We start from the raw sequence: 17057 nt of genomic DNA, 5'->3' as shown, positions 1-17057 counted from the left end.
AAAACCAGGAACACAAGCCCATGGTTTTTGAAGCATTGAAAAGGAAAGAAAAAAAAAAGGAAAAATATTTAAAATTTTTAATTCCCACGTAAAAGGAAATAAATTTGAAGTAAAATTACAATATTTATAAATAAATTTAATTCAAATTTAATATAATCTCATTTATCTAAAATCGGTTGAGCTCGCGTCATATAATTTAAAATTCATTCATGATATTTTAATTTTTTTTATATATTGATATTAAAATTTAAATAATAAACGAGATAATATTTTAAATTAATAATAAAGATAAAAATAAATTTACATAAGTATGATTATAATTTAATATGATTATAAAAAGAGAGAAAACCCTTAAAAAAAAAAAAAAAATTATTTTGGCGGAACCACCAAAGCCGAAGGTCGAAGGGGTAGGTGCACCAGATCCCCACACACAGCAGTCAATTTCTTCACCTACTCTCTCACCTCTCCGTTCCCTTGGTTTCATTACTAGCAGCCCACCACATCAAAATCAGCAGAACCCATTTTCCGTCCTTCACGTTTTTTGCTCATTCTGTGATTTGTTTTGTGGGGGTTCTTGGATTCATTGTCATTCATGGACTTCTTGGAAGCGCCAGAAATCCAGATTCTGGGTGTGGCTGTGGCTGCTGTGGCAGTTGTGGCTGGGGCTGCATATTTCTATTCCACCAGGAAACCCAAAGGTCTCTCACCTTTTCCTTTGTGGTTGGGTTTGTATAGATGTGTGTGTCTTTGATTGGATTGGAGTTTTCTTTGCTGGGCTGCTGTGTTTTTGTACCTTGTATGGAATCTCAATAGTGGGTTTAGTATTAATGCTATTGTGGCAGCTGTTTTTCTTTTCCATGAAAAGAACCCAAAAAGTCTCACCTTTTATCTTGATTGGGTTGGAGTCTCCATTACTGACCTACTGTTTTTTATAATTTGCAATTGTGGGGTTTTCACTTCCTTTGCCATTTTTGTTCTAATTATCAAATATTGTGGCTGCTGTCTTTCTCAAACCTTTTACATTGTTTTTTTTTTTATCTTTTGGGTTTGTGCTGATACCTTGACTGGGTTTGAGTCTCCCTACTCTTTTCTCTCTCTCTCTTTTTTATTTATTTATTTATTTAATTTGCATGGAATTTCAATAGTGGGCTTTTCACTTTGCCATTTTTGTTTTAATCATCTAATATTGGGCCATTGCGGCACCTGTTTTTCATTTCCACCAAGAATCCAGAGGTTTGTGTTAATATGTTGCGTTGATTGGGTTGGAATTTCCATTACTGAGCTTCTTCTTTTTTAATGTTCATGGAATTTCAATAGTGGGCTGTTCATTTTCTTTGCCCATTTATATACTTTTTTTTTTTTTTTTTTTAAACATTGTGGCCATTCTGCCTATTTTTATCCCACCGAGAACCCCCAAAGCTTTGCTGTGTTTTTTATGGGTTGTGCTGATATTGGTACCTTGATTTGGTTGGGCTGTCCATAATGAGCTACTGTTTTTTATAATCTACATGGATTTTCAGTAGTGACATTTTCTTTCCTTTGCCCATTTTGTTTGAACTTAGATAGTGGGCTTTTATCCCCTTTGCTCCTTTGTTTCATTTTAATTTTTTAATATTGTAATCAGTTCCATTGTCATTTATGATTGTTTGTTGCATTGTATCTATCTGTTTAATTAAGATGAAGTTTTCATTACTGGAGCACTGTTCTTTATAATTTATTAAGAAATTCATTTTTGGGTTTTCTTTACCTGTGCTCCTTTGTTTTAGTATTTCTTTTATATTGAGGTCAGTTGTATCAAAATTTATGAATGTTAATTCTTGCAATTTTGACTAGGGAATTGTGTGTTTGTGTGCTTGACTAGTGGGGTCTTTAGAATTTTGAGAATTAGGTCGAGTGGGGGCATGTGTGCAAGAGTGAATTTAACTGTTGGTCTTTTGAATTTATTCATATGAAAATGCAGATATTTTTGTTTTTAATGCTCTAAAAATCTAGCAGAATTTGACCATGTTATCGATGTTCATGTATATTTCTTTTAAAGTCTAATTGCATAATTTGATCTTTGCATGCTTGGGTTACTAGTTTTTCAATTTGATATAGACCGTTCTCTTTTGTTTATTTTCTATGTGTACTGCTTTAGAGGTAATGCAAAGTACTAAAAATTGTGTACTTTATTGATCATATTATTCTCTTTGTGATTGGGATTCTTGATGGCTACTTGTATTGTTTATATCTGTACATTATCTATTAAAAAAAATTGTTTATATCTGTACATTGTACATTTTTCCCACACCTGTGGCAGAAGTGGCTGAAAGGAACCGACCTTACTATTTCAAGTGTAAAACCTTTTTATTAATAGTTTTTAATATAAATCTTGATTAAATTTACCTATCAAAAAAAATATAAATCTTGATTAAGTTGAAGTCACTATGTATTATTTATACCTTATTTTCTTCCTAATTGTAGAAAAAGGTGCCTAAATTCGACTATGTAGACTTCTTTTGAAAGTTTGAACAACATTTGGAATGTATTTAATCATGCGTAGTTGGTTTTTAGGTCGTTACTGTGTTTAATCAAGTTGCAAATTTGAGTTTTTTGGTTTTCCCTCTCTTTTACACTGAAATGTTGTAATTTTTATTTATTTTTATTTTTTTTGGGTTTCAGGATAGCTATGTCTTGCTTAGTAAGTTATTTATTCCTTGACAGAAAAGTAGTAAACTTCTAGTTGGGTTTACAAATTTATTTGTGCAAAGCCTATTGGTTACTAAAATTTGATAACAGATATATATTTTTTTTAAATAGAAAAAAGATTGTTGTTCATGAATTTTGACTATTTTTGTATTTTCTGTGTTTTTTTTTTCTTTTGCATCGTTTGAGAACTTTTAACTGTTAAATGGTTACTGATTTTCATTCTTACTATTCTTTTCCAAGATATTACTTTTAGAACTACTGCTAAGTGAATTTTCTTATGAGCTGGTAACGGAGTCCTAGATGATTTTTCTCTGCACCTGGTGGTTAAACAAATTAAGTTGCTTGTGACCATCTCAAGGTTGTCTTATCGAGAGGATCCTTCAGGTCTGTTCACCAGTCAAGCAATCTAAACTTGGAGTGCTGATTGCACACAAGCCTAGCTTGAGAACCATCAACTTGGTTGGTCTCATGAATGGTTGAGATCTTATCTGTATTTATGTGCCATATTAAGAGTTTTCAACTTTGACGTGTCTGTTTCTTTTAATTGCCTGCTGTTTTTCTAAATCTTGAAAATTGGATTATTTATCTACTGGTTCATCAATTATCTCATAAGCTCAACCCCAGTCATGCAGTCATAAATGTTTTTTGTGTAGGCATCTTGTTGGTCTGTTAAACATATCGAGTTGCTTGTAAACAGCTTGGACTTGTCCTGTCAGAAGGATAATTCAGGTCTTTTACCCATCTAGGAAGCAGAAGTTTCAAGCTTAAGTGAACGAGCCAAGCTTGGTTAGTTGCACCCATGAATAGTGGAGGTCTGACCTGCAGTTCCAGAATGGGGGACCTCTAATAATTTAATCTTCATGAAACACTTTTAATAAACTAGTTGAAAAGAATAATACAATGGGTGTGGTTTGACAAAAAATGGAATATACCTTGTTATCATCATCTATTTTGCATTGTTAGAGACAAGTTTGTTGGATTTTGAATGTAAAAGCTACTGAAAATGCTTGATTAAGTTCTTGAAATAGGTTGAACTTGGTAAAATATTTATGAACGAAAACTTAGGCTAGTTGAGCTTTGGTCACTTGAGCTGTACACTCAAAGTTTTACCTCTAGCTATTTCTATCCTCAATCCTTGGTCATATATTTGGTGTTTTCCTTTTTCTCATGACACATTTAATGGTCTATTTCTGGCTAATCTCTTTATTCTTGTATAATTTTTCCTTTAACCAAGTATTAATTAGTCTTTATCCTTCCTTGGGATTCTGTACTTTTCCAAGCTGAGAATATGAATTACTGATTGTTTCTTTTCTGTGAATGGATTTTTTTTTTTACATATAAAAACTTAAGAAATGCTGGCACTCCTTGGTGTGAGTTTTTTTTCCTTCATTATATTTGTTATTCGTTCATTTGTTTATCATTATCGTATATCCTTTTGGTGTTTTCTTTAAATTGACACATGTTATGTTATGTGCTTCTAGGCTGCCTAGACCCTGAGAACTTCAAGCAATTCAAACTTGTCAAGCGCACACAGCTCAGCCATAATGTAGCAAAGTTCAGATTTGATCTTCCTACTCCCACATCAGTGTTGGGCCTCCCAATTGGACAACATATAAGTTGCAAGTACGGTTGGTTGAGTTGGTTCTATCGTGTTTGCTCTATGATCAAACTCGGTCTAAATCCTATCTTTTTAATTCTTAGTTCTTGTTTACCTAGTGTTTTCCATCATTTCTTTACCAAATGATTGTAAATGCTCTAGGATGGTAATATTTTGTGCTTCACATGAACCGATGTCACTGCTTTATCCTTTTTAATTTTGGCTATTTTCTCAAACAGGGGTAAGGATGGTGAGGGTCAAGAAATTATCAAACCATATACCCCAACTACATTGGATTCTGATGTTGGATATTTTGAACTTGTTATAAAGGTTTGTATCTGATTCTTATATTATTGGACTTCGTAATTGGCTTTATTTATTTATTTATTTGTCTCATTTAAATCTGTGTCTGCTATGTGTTTTTCCTGTAAATAGATGTATCCACAAGGAAGGATGTCACATCATTTTCGAGAGATGCGTGTAGGTGATTATCTGGCTGTAAAGGGACCCAAGGTAGATGTTCTCTTGCTTTCATGTTAACTTCGTTAGACTGGTTTTTGGTTGCATGCTTGTTATAAGATTGAATTGTGCCCCATTCCATGAGGCAGTGGTAGCATAACAGCATTTGACTTTTGACACATGTACCTGGATTTTTCAAAATCCTCACTGTCAAAAATTGAAGGAATAATGGAAATGTGCTGCATCAGCTTCTCATTTGATCCTTCAAATATAACATGCATTATGCATTATTCATTCTTCACGTTTTTTGATTATTACAAGGTTTAAATTTTATGATTTTAAGTCCTCATGTTACAAGTTCCCTATAATGGATAACCCATATGCATTTAAATGTATCCTAATCTCCATCTAACATTATAATGAATTACATATGATTATAGAGATATGCCTCCAATGGGTAGTTCAACTGGCAGGCTTTCTTGCTCTACAAGGAGAGGTCCTAGGCTTGAGTCCCAGCTTACCTCATACACATTTCTTGGGGAAGTATTATGAATCTGTGGTTCTCCCTGGCCCTGTACAACGGGGCTAGTGGGTCCCCACAATATTGAATGGAAAAGAATATGTGAAGATATGGCATCAATATGGGAACTAGGGAGCCTAAAATCTTAGGAACTTTGCTCTAATTCCTATAACAGTACTTAAGCACTTAGAGTAATGCTGTTTATGATCACTTGTTTAGTGGGCCACAGTCTAGGAAATTTTGTGAACATGCTTTGGATCACTATCTTTATATAGTGGGGATCCAGTTCTTTTTCAATTGGAAGCTTTTGGTTTCTGTTCTAGAAGTTTCTTGATTCTTCTGATGTATATAGCATGAATAAACTTAAAAAATCATTGGAAATATTGATATGGGAGATTGTGGTGAATTAGTGTGTTTCCTCAAATTTGTTGGCCAAAAAAAAATTTCTCTTGTATCAGTATTAACTATTGTCCATTGCCACACTTCAAAGTTATTATGTTGTCTATTGAGGCTTTATTTGTTGGGTCCTATCACAATGAGGCTAGGAAGTCACAAACTTCCATAACCCTTCAGCACTGGACATGCATCAGCCCCAAAATGGTTTTGCAACTTTGTAGAGACCTGTGTTTTTGGTAAACAGTCATCTTGCCTGCTATTTGTAACCTCCTCCTCTAAAGCTCTGTGGCTACTTTCCTGAGTTCATTTGAGAGCTATATTGTGTCTCTTGGTATTCTTTACATACCCACTTGTGTTTCTTACACAGGGACCCTTTTTAAAGGTTGTTCGAGGTTTTCCCAGTGTTATGCACAAGAACTTTTGATGTGCAAAACCATCAAAAGGTTTCGTGTTGGAAAAATGGACAAACTGTTATAGGTTATATCTGCAGACATAGATTGAACTCCCTAAGTAACTTTTTAAAGCCATGCAAGTTGCAAATGTGACCTTGATCAAAAGTTTGCTTTATTGCTTGCCTTATACTGATTTTTTGAAATATGTTCCTCTGACAGCTCAGGAATATCATTCATGCATAATTAATAAAACAGTTAGAACTGAAGAAAAAAAAATGAGGCTCTTATCAATACTGTTGGTGTATTAAATGTTAATTCTATCAGGGGCGTTTCAAGTATCAAGTTGGCCAAGTTAGGGCATTTGGGATGCTTGCTGGAGGTTCTGGAATTACACCAATGTTCCAAGTAAGTATTTGAGAAATTGTTTTATATTTGGTACATGCTTTTAATTAGAGTGCTTGATCTGTTTCAATTTTGAACTAGTATCTTTCATAGAGTTTTGGTGATGATGCGTAGTGGTTGTTCCTTTTCTGCCCACGATTCAGGTTGCTAGAGCTATATTAGAAAACCCTAAAGACAAAACGAAGGTGCACCTTATTTATGCTAACGTTACATTTGAGGACATTCTCTTGAAGGTAATTTGCTCTCCCTTTCTCAAATACCTTTTATCGCAATATCTGCACATGTGTGGAGTTCTCATTCTATTGAAACAACTGATCTTTTAATACATGATTGGTCTATGTTCCCTCCATGGTTCAAAACATATGCACCTGATTTCCACAGGAGGCATGTGGGAATGCTCATTCAAGAACAGACCCTTAAAGGTTAATTAATTAAATCTAGATCCCTATTTTCTTAACCAGTGCAAGGTATCCAAGCTGCCTTTGAATGCAGTTTGGTCAAGGGACTTGAGGCATTTCGGTGATGCCTGGGGAATTGGGTGTGTATAAACTTAACATTTGCCAATTACAAAAGCAAGTTTAGAAGGATGAAAGAAATGAGCATAGATACTTATGGTATACATTGTACTGCTTGCTATGCATCTTTTACCCTGTACTAAAACTCAACTAGACTGCATACCATATTGGTGAAAGATGGGAACCGAAAATGAGACATTTCAATATTCATATATGATGATTCAAAGTAAAAGAAAATAGCTCCATTTCTATGCTTTTGGAAGGGTGTATGAATATTTATAGTTGTCTATGTGCTGATTCTTGGAAATAGAGGATTGTGATTCAAGACTTAATGCCACCCTAGTAAGAATTCAACATGATAGGCGTTCATATTTATGGACAAAGCTATGCAAAAATTTGTCTTTCATGTGGTGATTCTTGGAAAAGGAGGATGGTGAGACAACAGTCAATCACAAGCCCTACAATCACAAGTTCAGGCCATCTCATGTTGGTAATTCTTGGTCATATATTCTCCCTGTAGCCAACCAATGCATCTTAGCAGGTTCAATTGGACTGGTATAAAGGCATGCGTGTGTAAAATAAGAACTCATTGAATACTTCTGCAAACAGTTTGCTGATTAAAATGAAGATCCACTGGTTGAGTTGCCTTATATGACTTTCATGTTGCAACCTATAATTTTTCAAATATTTTTCACCAATTGCAACAGTAAATGGACTGACTGAACCAAAATTATTCGGGGTGGGAGGGTGGGCAGACTCAAAAGAATCTTATGAACCAAAAACAAGAACAGCAAATGCAAACCATCTGAACAGCAACATAATCTCATGTCATCTTTTCCCCATTGCCAAGTCACAGCTGCCATTTTTTCTTATTTTAGTACCAGGATCTCAGTAGTACTTTGTTGACAACTATAGATCATTGAATGCTTTATATTTCTTGATAAATTTGCAGTTACAGTTTATTGTGGCAGATAGAGTGTTATATATACCAACCTAAAAGAAAATATAGTACTATGAAATGTAGGATTTCAAGAAGTGAACTTGTGGCTAATGCAAATGGATTGAATTATTTGCAGGAGGAACTGGAAGGCCTTTCTGCCAGCTACCCTGATCACTTTAAAGTTTACTATGTTCTGAATCAGGTCCCTTACCTTCTTATGCTTCGTGTCTTAATTTCATGTTCTTTACTTCTTTTGGTTAAATTGTCACATTTATCATATCATCAGAAAGCTATAAGCTAACCCTGGTACCAAACAAGCTCAAATTCACATCAGGCTAGCTCTCCTTTTACAATGTTGTATGTGATGATTGTTTTTTTTATTTTTATTTTATGTAATTGCTGCTTGGACTACTCTCCCACAGCCTCCTGAAGCATGGAACGGTGGCGTCGGGTTTGTATCCAAGGAAATGATCAAGGCCCATTGCCCTGCACCTGCATCTGACATTAAGGTAGGTTTGCTTCTGGGTTCATGCCCACAAAACCCTTGAACATGTTAGTCTCATATCATGGTCTGGGCTTGATCTTTAACCTTTGATCCAAATCTGCAGATTCTCCGATGCGGTCCACCACCCATGAACAAGGCCATGGCCGCCATCCTCAACGATATTGGATACACAGATGAGATGCAGTTCCAGTTCTAATCATGTTCCGGGTATTTAGCATAGTCTTGATCCTTGCATATGTTGAACAAGGGACATCTTAAACCTAGATTTATCGGCATTCTGGGCTCTGAACCTTTTCCAGGCTAATTGTTGCTTATTCTAAGCATGGAGCAAAGAAAAAGTTCAGTCCAAGCAAAAATAAAGTGATTATGGAGAAATTGTGAGAACAATTTTGTTTAAATTGTGAAAGTACTTTCTCCATTGGGCATGTTAAGCTACCACCTTTTCTAAAAGCTTTGCATGTGGGGGAGATAAGCCATATGAAAGACTAAAACTCGAGACATCTAGTTAATCATAGCTTTGATATCATATTAGAATAAGAGTGTTTGACAAAGTGCTTATAATCCTTTTAATACTTTTTCAAGTTTTAAAAATGTTAAAAATACTTCCTAAAATCAATACCAAATGCACTCTAAGTTATGTTTCTTTAACTTCTTGTCGATAAAACACCCGAAAAGATACAAAACTAAACCAAGCTATGCTCAAAGGGATAGGTGGAAATGGTTTAGTTCTGAGGACGTTCTATAATAAAACATAATGTTTAGGTCATGTTTGGAACCTAAGAATTGGAACCTAAGAATAAAAGGTAGGAATAGAAAATCAATTCCATTCACATTCATTGACGTCTTCGGCTTGTTTTTTAAAATTCGAATTGCTCATTAGGATTTTCTTAAATCACTTGTAGTGTTTTAAGGAGAAAAATGTGATTTTTTAAAAAATGCTTTATGAGAAAATACTTTCATTAAAAGCATTTCAAATAAAAATACTATCGGATTGATTAAAAAATTTAGTAGTTTCTTAAAGAATAGGTAAAAAAATAACATTTGAAATATTTTTTAATTAATAATAAATAAAAAATAAAAACTAAAATTATGATATGTTATAAATGTATTGTACAAAAAATTTAGAAAGAGAAATTCAAATAATGCTATAAAAATTAAGTTCTTTTTTAGAAAGAGCTGAAAGAAAAATCTTGAAAAATAAGGGAAATAATACTACAAGAGGAATCAATATTCAACCATTTCCCTCAAAACAAACAAACAAGCTTGGATGGGCTTAGCCCTATCCAATCAGATTTTGGATGGGCTTGAATAACCATTTTTACAATTTGGGTTGGGCTTGGGTCGATGTTATACAACTCCGCCTCGAATTGAGTATTAACTAATCCATATAACCCACTTAACACGGTCAACCTAAAATTAATTCATACATTTTTTTTTCTTTACCTTGAAATTTATCGACTTACAAATTTGGGTTGAATTTAGACTGAATAACTCGAATTACAAATTAAGTTGGATTGAGGTTCGAGTATATGTGATTTATTCTTGGATTGAATATTAATATGATCCAACCTGTTGGAATTGCATTTGGTTCGAATATTTATCACCACTTTTATCACAAATTTCAAATTTTTTTTTTCTAGATTTTTCCATAAAAATTTTCAATAATTAGAAAAAAAAAAAATACTGTTTGTCCTTAAAAAAATTCATGGGATTCTGATTCTTTTAATTTTAAATAATCCATTAAAGAATTAAAAAAAAAAAAATCATTGGATTTTAAAACAATGCCCCGTGTGAACTAGACCATGAACTCAAATCTTGAATTGAACATAGAGTTATTAGATTTGATCAATTTATTTTTAAAAAAGTGATAAATAAAATAAAATAAGAGCACTTATATATATATATATATAATATTAAAAATAAATAAATAAATAAATAATAAGGATATTTGGTAAAATTGAGCCCTTTGTCACATCCTTATGTGGAGCTTAATCTATAAAATTGATTGTTTTTTGTATGGCACCATTCACAAGAATATGACACTTATTTTATAAAATTATTGGGTGGTTTGGTTACCTTATTAATTATATCTTAATCTATTTGGTCACCTTTGCACAAATTTCTAAGGCTAGTTTATTATTATTGGGAGAATTGTGTTTTGGGCCCAGCTGGGCCCAAAAATTAACAAATGGTCCATATATATTACAGAATTAATAGAAAGGCTATGAGATATTGAGTGACCTATATACCCTTCTAATTTCCAAGTCAGATTGCTGTAAATTAAAAGGGAGAATTGTGTTAAATGTGAAATGCCATGTCACCTTCGCTTCTTCAGCAGTCTCGATGAAACCTCTGAACTGAGCGGAGCTTATCAATGACGTCCCAAATGGCGATCCTCTCCAGAGCCCGTAAAACCCTCCTCAAAACCCTAAACCACCACAACAATCCCTTTAAAGCTTCCATTTCCACCTTCACATTCCTCTCCCAGGAAGCCCAACTCGCCCATCCCAGGCTTCCCCCGCCATCTCCTACTCCACTTCCTCCCAACCCCGCCTCAGGGAGCCCGCTCTACAATTATTTTTTATGGACGGATCTTTACTTTATTTATATCAGGATGCTGCAGACAGGAAAGGAATCTATGCCTGATGATGAGTCATATGAATTGGTTGTTGGTATGTTGTTTTTGACAGACCAGATTGATGCTGCCTTGAGATATGTTGATTTGACTTTGAAATCTGGTTATATGTTGTCAATGAGGGTTTTTGCTGAGTGTGTGAGAAGTTGTGTTAACAAAGGCAGGCTGGCTGCTTTGGTGTCTATTATAGAGAGGTGCAAGGTACATGACTAATTAGAATTTTTTTCTAGATCATTTGTGTTAGGAGGAACACTTTCTGGTTATGTTTCTGTTTCTGACATCGCTTCTCTGGAGTGTGTACCAGACAATGGATCAGAATAAAGCTCTTTCTCCCTCCTGGAACATGTGCATCTTCATTGCAGATATTGCGATGCAAGAGGATAATAGCAAGTTAGCTTTTTATGCCCTGGAATTCATGGCCAGATGGATTGCTCGGGGTGAGAATGCAAGGGGTCCTGTTCTACTCTCTGTGGATGAGGGGCTTGTTGTATCAGCACTTGGAACTGCTGGTAGGACTTACAGTTGTACTCTTCTAGATGCATCATGGGCGATCCTACGACGATCATTGCGTCAAAAGAAGGCACCTCAACCAGAATCTTATCTTGCAAAAATATATGTCGATGCAGCATTGGGGAATTTGCAGAGAGCATTCAGCACTCTGCATGAGTTTGAAACCGCTTATAGGAACTCCCCCAAAGAAGCAGAAGAGGATATATTCTCACCTTTTACATCTTTACATCCTTTGGTAATGGCAAGCTCCAAGAATGGTTTTGAAACTTTGCACACGGTTTGTCTTCTTATCTGTAAAAGTTTCTGTTCTCACAATTCATTTACTATAGTTGGTTGATTTTCCATAAAGTGATACTGAAATCTGATTAGGGTGTAGTTGATTTTTACTTTTATTGTTTTTAGTCGTTTAGGTTCAATTTAGATCGCGAAAAGTAAGAGGGAAACTCAATTGGGAGAAAAAATGGAAAAGGAAGAAAAAAAAACTTAAACTTCTCTAGCATACTTTTCCAATATTATTCTTCTTTTCTATAGAGAATAAAGAATTTAAGAATGTATAAGTTCTTAAATAATTTTCATTATATTTCAATTTTTATCAATTTTCTATGGAAAACCAGACTATTTTTTATTTCTTTCCCATAGCACTTTCCATGATCCAAACAAAGTCTTAATGAATCTGAAACTGGAACATAAAAAATATACACTTACCTTTATTTGTCAAAAAACAAACAGGCACACATATACATGAAACCCCTTCTCGTCCTTTATCATTTTTTTTTTTATAGGCAAAGAGGAAAATATTACCAGTGGTTATGTTTTGTTGAGTAATAGATTTGAAATTATGCAAATCATGCATTATTGGATTTTATTTCTTTCCGTGCTTTAATTTTCTGTCTAGTCCACCATATTAATGACTTAGTGAGGAGCTCTCAGTGGTAAAGATTCATGGAAGAGCATCAATCAAGCGTAGGAACCGAAATGAGGGTTAAGTTTTTCCTCCTTTTCCCTCATCCACGAGAATGGAAACATTGTTGCCCCACCTATATGCACTTGTTCGGTCGTCCCTTCGGTGGATTGCATAACTGTACAAGCCATTTACACTAACTGTACAAGCCAAATGTGCTAACTGTACAAGTGTGTACAACCTTACCTATATTGAAGGATTTCAACTTTTTTGAAAACAATCGTTGCTCATTTCCTTCTTTTTTTTTACTAGGGGGACATCCCTCACAGTCATTCCTCATTTACCTTCGTACACATTCAAATGCCTTGTGGTAGCACACTTATGTTGCATAGGAACCTAAATTGGGTTTCATTTTCCCATTTTCAATCAGCCATTTCTTTGGAATGTGGTTAACCCCCCCATATGCACTCCTTCCGTTTTATTTAAGTGGAATTGCTCCAACTGTACAAGGCCTTTACACCAAGTGTACAATCGCAATGTACTAAATGTACAAGGGTGTACAAGGGTGTGTATCTAAATGTATTTCAAGTGATTGTGAAGAACTTAGTCATCAACATTTTCCACTCGTCGTGCACATTCCTCACACATATGGGTTGACAACACACTCCTTCCACGTATATTATTTTATTTGTACAATGTTAGTTCATTGTTTCAGCTCCCCCACATTACTTGGCGTAGGAACCGAAATGAGGGTTAAGTTTTTCCTCCTTTTCCCTCATCCACGAGAATGGAAACATTGTTGCCCCACCCATATGCACTTGTTCGGTCGTCCCTTCGGTGGATTGCATAACTGTACAAGCCATTTACACTAACTGTACAAGCCAAATGTGCTAACTGTACAAGTGTGTACAACCCTACCTATATTGAAGGATTTCAACTTTTTTGAAAACAATCGTTGCTCATTTCCTTCTTTTTTTTTACTCGGGGACATCCCTCACAGTCATTCCTCATTTACCTTCGTACACATTCAAATGCCTTGTGGTAGCACACTTATGTTGCATAGGACCTAAATTGGGTTTCATTTTCCCATTTTCAATCAGCCATTTCTTTGGAATGTGGTTAACCCCCCCCATATGCACTCCTTCCGTTTTATTTAAGTGGAATTGCTCCAACTGTACAAGGCCTTTACACCAAGTGTACAATTGCAATGTATTAAATGTACAAGGGTGTACAAGGGTGTGTATCTAAATGTATTTCAAGTGATTGTGAAGAACTTAGTCATCAACATTTTCCACTCGTCGTGCACATTCCTCACACATATGGGTTGACAACACACTCCTTCCACGTATATTATTTTATTTGTACAATGTTAGTTCATTGTTTTAGCTCCCCCACATTACTTAGGCGTAGGAACCGAAATGAGGGTTAAGTTTTTCCTTCTTTTCCCTCATCCACGAGAATGGAAACATTGTTGCCCCACCCATATGCACTTGTTCGGTCGTCCCTTCGGTGGATTGCATAACTGTACAAGCCATTTACACTAACTGTACAAGCCAAATGGGCTAACTGTACAAGTGTGTACAACCCTACCTATATTGAAGGATTTCAACTTTTTTGAAAACAATCGTTGCTCATTTCCTTCTTTTTTTTTACTAGGGGGACATCCCTCACAGTCATTCCTCATTTACCTTCGTACACATTCAAATGCCTTGTGGTAGCACACTTATGTTGCATAGGAACCTAAATTGGGTTTCATTTTCCCATTTTCAATTAGCCATTTCTTTGGAATGTGGTTAACCCCCCCATATGCACTCTTTCCGTTTTATTTAAGTGGAATTGCTCCAACTATATAAGGCTTTTACACCAAGTGTACAATCGCAATGTACTAAATGTACAAGGGTGTACAAGGGTGTGTATCTAAATGTATTTCAAGTGATTGTGAAGAACTTAGTCATCAACATTTTCCACTCGTCGTGCACATTCCTCACACATATGGGTTGACAACACACTCCTTCCACGTATATTATTTTATTTGTACAATGTTAGTTCATTGTTTCAGTTCCCCCACATTACTTGGGCGTAGGAACCGAAATGAGGGTTAAGTTTTTCCTCCTTTTCCCTCATCCACGAGAATGGAAACATTGTTGCCCCACCCATATGCACTTGTTCGGTCGTCCCTTCGGTGGATTGCATAACTGTACAAGCCATTTACACTAACTGTACAAGCCAAATGTGCTAACTGTACAAGTGTGTACAACCCTACCTATATTGAAGGATTTCAACTTTTTTGAAAACAATCGTTGCTCATTTCCTTCTTTTTTTTTACTAGGGGGACATCCCTCACAGTCATTCCTCATTTACCTTCGTACACATTCAAATGCCTTGTGGTAGCACACTTATGTTGCATAGGACCTAAATTGGGTTTCATTTTCCCATTTTCAATCAGCCATTTCTTTGGAATGTGGTTAACCCCCCCATATGCACTCCTTCCGTTTTATTTAAGTGGAATTGCTCCAACTGTACAAGGCCTTTACACCAAGTGTACAATCGCAATGTACTAAATGTACAAGAGTGTACAAGGGTGTGTATCTAAATGTATTTCAAGTGATTGTGAAGAACTTAGTCATCAACATTTTCCACTCGTCGTGCACATTCCTCACACATATGGGTTGACAACACACTCCTTCCACGTATATTATTTTATTTGTACAATGTTAGTTCATTGTTTTAGCTCCCCCACATTACTTGGGCGTAGGAACCGAAATGAGGGTTAAGTTTTTCCTCCTTTTCCCTCATCCACGAGAATGGAAACATTGTTGCCCCACCCATATGCACTTGTTCGGTCGTCCCTTCGGTGGATTGCATAACTGTACAAGCCATTTACACTAACTGTACAAGCCAAATGTGCTAACTGTACAAGTGTGTACAACCCTACCTACATTGAAGGATTTCAACTTTTTTTGAAAACACTCGTCGATTGTTCTTAAATTATGAGTATGTTGACTTCTTCTGTTTGTAAGACGGATTTATGACTCTGCATCAATGGAAAATTATGAGCACAGTATGGAGTGACGGATAATAGGACAACTTAAACGAGTACATGAGGGTGTCGAATTGCACCCTTTCCTTTTCGTATTTAGATGAAGCAAATAAATGATCTTTTATCCTTGAACTAATTGTTTTTCCCTTTATGTGTGCAGGTGGGTTGATTGTTGAAGTGGGAGCTTTGCCACGATCAATAGAAATACTTCAAAATAAGAGGCTTAACATCAGATGAAAGATGAGAAGAGAAAAACAGAGAAGTCTAGATGATCAAGATAGTTTATTTTATAGGAAGCCAATCTATGTTAAGAGTTGGATAATAAGATACCAACCTTCTTTTAAATTTTTACATTGTAACTATTTTCATCAAATAGTATCATATACGTTTCGGGACATGTAATTATGGATTTCATTCCAATTAAAATTCCAATGTATTGAACTTAAATTTGGGTTATTTCGCATTTTATCAGCACATGTTTCTTGTTTTTAAATTTTGTTTTTCCTCCGTTTATATTGGTTGTTGGCCCATTGAAGCTGAAAACCCATAGGAGGTGTCAAAATGAGAAAGAAAGATTACCAGTCGACCGGTCTAGGATCACCGGTCGACCGGTTGGTGTTCTTTATGTGAGTATCTTTGCTCGTATTGCAACCGGTCTATGGTAACCGGTCGACCGGTTCCATCCCATGTCCACCAAGTATGCCAACTGACTAATAAAAGAGTTCCAAAATATGCAAATTTGTTAATTTTTTAAATAGTTCTTAATGCAAATAGTTTTATCAGTTATAAAACTATTTTTGGAACTCACATTTAATGAGAGAATGAAATATTTTTCCTTATATTGGATGTTCTAAGAAAATCAACTTCTTAAACAATGCAATTAAATGACTAAATATTGGTAATGTGGGATTACAATTTTTGGTTATGAGTCATCATCTTAGTTCTAGCGAAGTGATCAATTCATTCCATTTTCTTAGGCTATGTTTTGGTCTAAAAAATATGAGTAAAAAAGTTAAGGAAAGAAAATAAAAAGAGATGAAAAGTAGAAGATAATAAAAAAGTTAAGAAAAATAAAAGATGGATTTAAATTCACTAAATTATTTTTATTTATTACTTCAAACATATCTAATACATCATTACAATGGAGCCTTGAAAAACATGCCATTATGAAACAATATATTATTTCATTTATATTTATGACTAAGGTTAAATGCATGAGATGAATAAGAAAAATAGCCATAAAAGAACCATCAAAAGGTAATTAGAGAAAAGTGTTTGTTGGGAATGAGCTTGTCAAAATTAGAATGAACGTAATGGCACTAAAAAAATAGAGAAAAGAAATGAAACCACAGATGAAAATGAAAACAAACTTTCTCCATTGGTAAATAGGAAAAATCAGACAAGAGGACAAGAGGACCAGAGGATGCACCCTAGCAAGATGTGTACAATGAAACACCCTAAAGGCAACAGAGAATGCAGAGACCAATAGAAGGCCTCATGAACAAATCTATTATCACAAAGAAGTTTAAAACAGTTAAGTTTCCCTCCTCTAAGGGA

The 17057-nt window shown here is 35.0% G+C and overlaps 2 protein-coding genes across 3 annotated transcripts in view; both read left to right on the top strand.

The window, feature by feature from the left end:
- Nucleotides 1-397: 397 nt before the first annotated feature.
- On the top strand, nt 398-8928 carry LOC117921034 (NADH--cytochrome b5 reductase 1). Its single transcript, XM_034838788.1, has 9 exons — nt 398-698; nt 4170-4311; nt 4525-4615; nt 4721-4798; nt 6377-6457; nt 6598-6687; nt 8046-8111; nt 8332-8418; nt 8518-8928. Exons 1-9 carry the CDS (start codon nt 593-595, stop codon nt 8608-8610), a joined length of 834 nt encoding a protein of 277 aa, XP_034694679.1. The 5' UTR covers nt 398-592; the 3' UTR covers nt 8611-8928.
- A 1847-nt stretch (nt 8929-10775) lies between these two features.
- LOC117921173 (pentatricopeptide repeat-containing protein At1g26460, mitochondrial-like) overlaps nt 10776-17057 on the top strand; it is a 21788-nt gene continuing 15506 nt past the window's right edge. The window contains exons 1-3 of one of the 2 annotated variants that reach the window (XM_034838983.1): nt 10776-11250; nt 11354-11836; nt 15661-15918. In XM_034838983.1, the coding sequence (XP_034694874.1) occupies nt 10789-11250; nt 11354-11836; nt 15661-15669 (954 nt within the window). In that variant the 5' untranslated portion in view covers nt 10776-10788 and the 3' untranslated portion in view covers nt 15670-15918. Of the gene's footprint in view, nt 11251-11353; nt 11837-15660; nt 15919-17057 lie in introns of those variants that run through there. The other variant, XM_034838984.1, reaches the window with a different exon arrangement.

The sequence above is a fragment of the Vitis riparia genome, chromosome 8 (assembly GCF_004353265.1).
Source record: "Vitis riparia cultivar Riparia Gloire de Montpellier isolate 1030 chromosome 8, EGFV_Vit.rip_1.0, whole genome shotgun sequence".
NCBI classification, from domain to species: domain Eukaryota; kingdom Viridiplantae; phylum Streptophyta; class Magnoliopsida; order Vitales; family Vitaceae; genus Vitis; species Vitis riparia.
The sequence above is the reverse complement of the archived record's forward strand: the minus strand, read 5'-3'. Positions and strand labels throughout refer to the sequence as shown.

Coding starts and splice junctions, on each gene's coding strand:
- LOC117921034 (XM_034838788.1), top strand. CDS start 593: ATGGACTTCTTGGAAGCGCCAGAAATCCAGATTCTGGGTGTGGCTGTG. Junction 4,312..4,524: donor GGACAACATATAAGTTGCAA/GTACGGTTGGTT, acceptor TTTCTCAAACAG/GGGTAAGGATGGTGAGGGTC. Junction 6,688..8,045: donor TTGAGGACATTCTCTTGAAG/GTAATTTGCTCT, acceptor AATTATTTGCAG/GAGGAACTGGAAGGCCTTTC.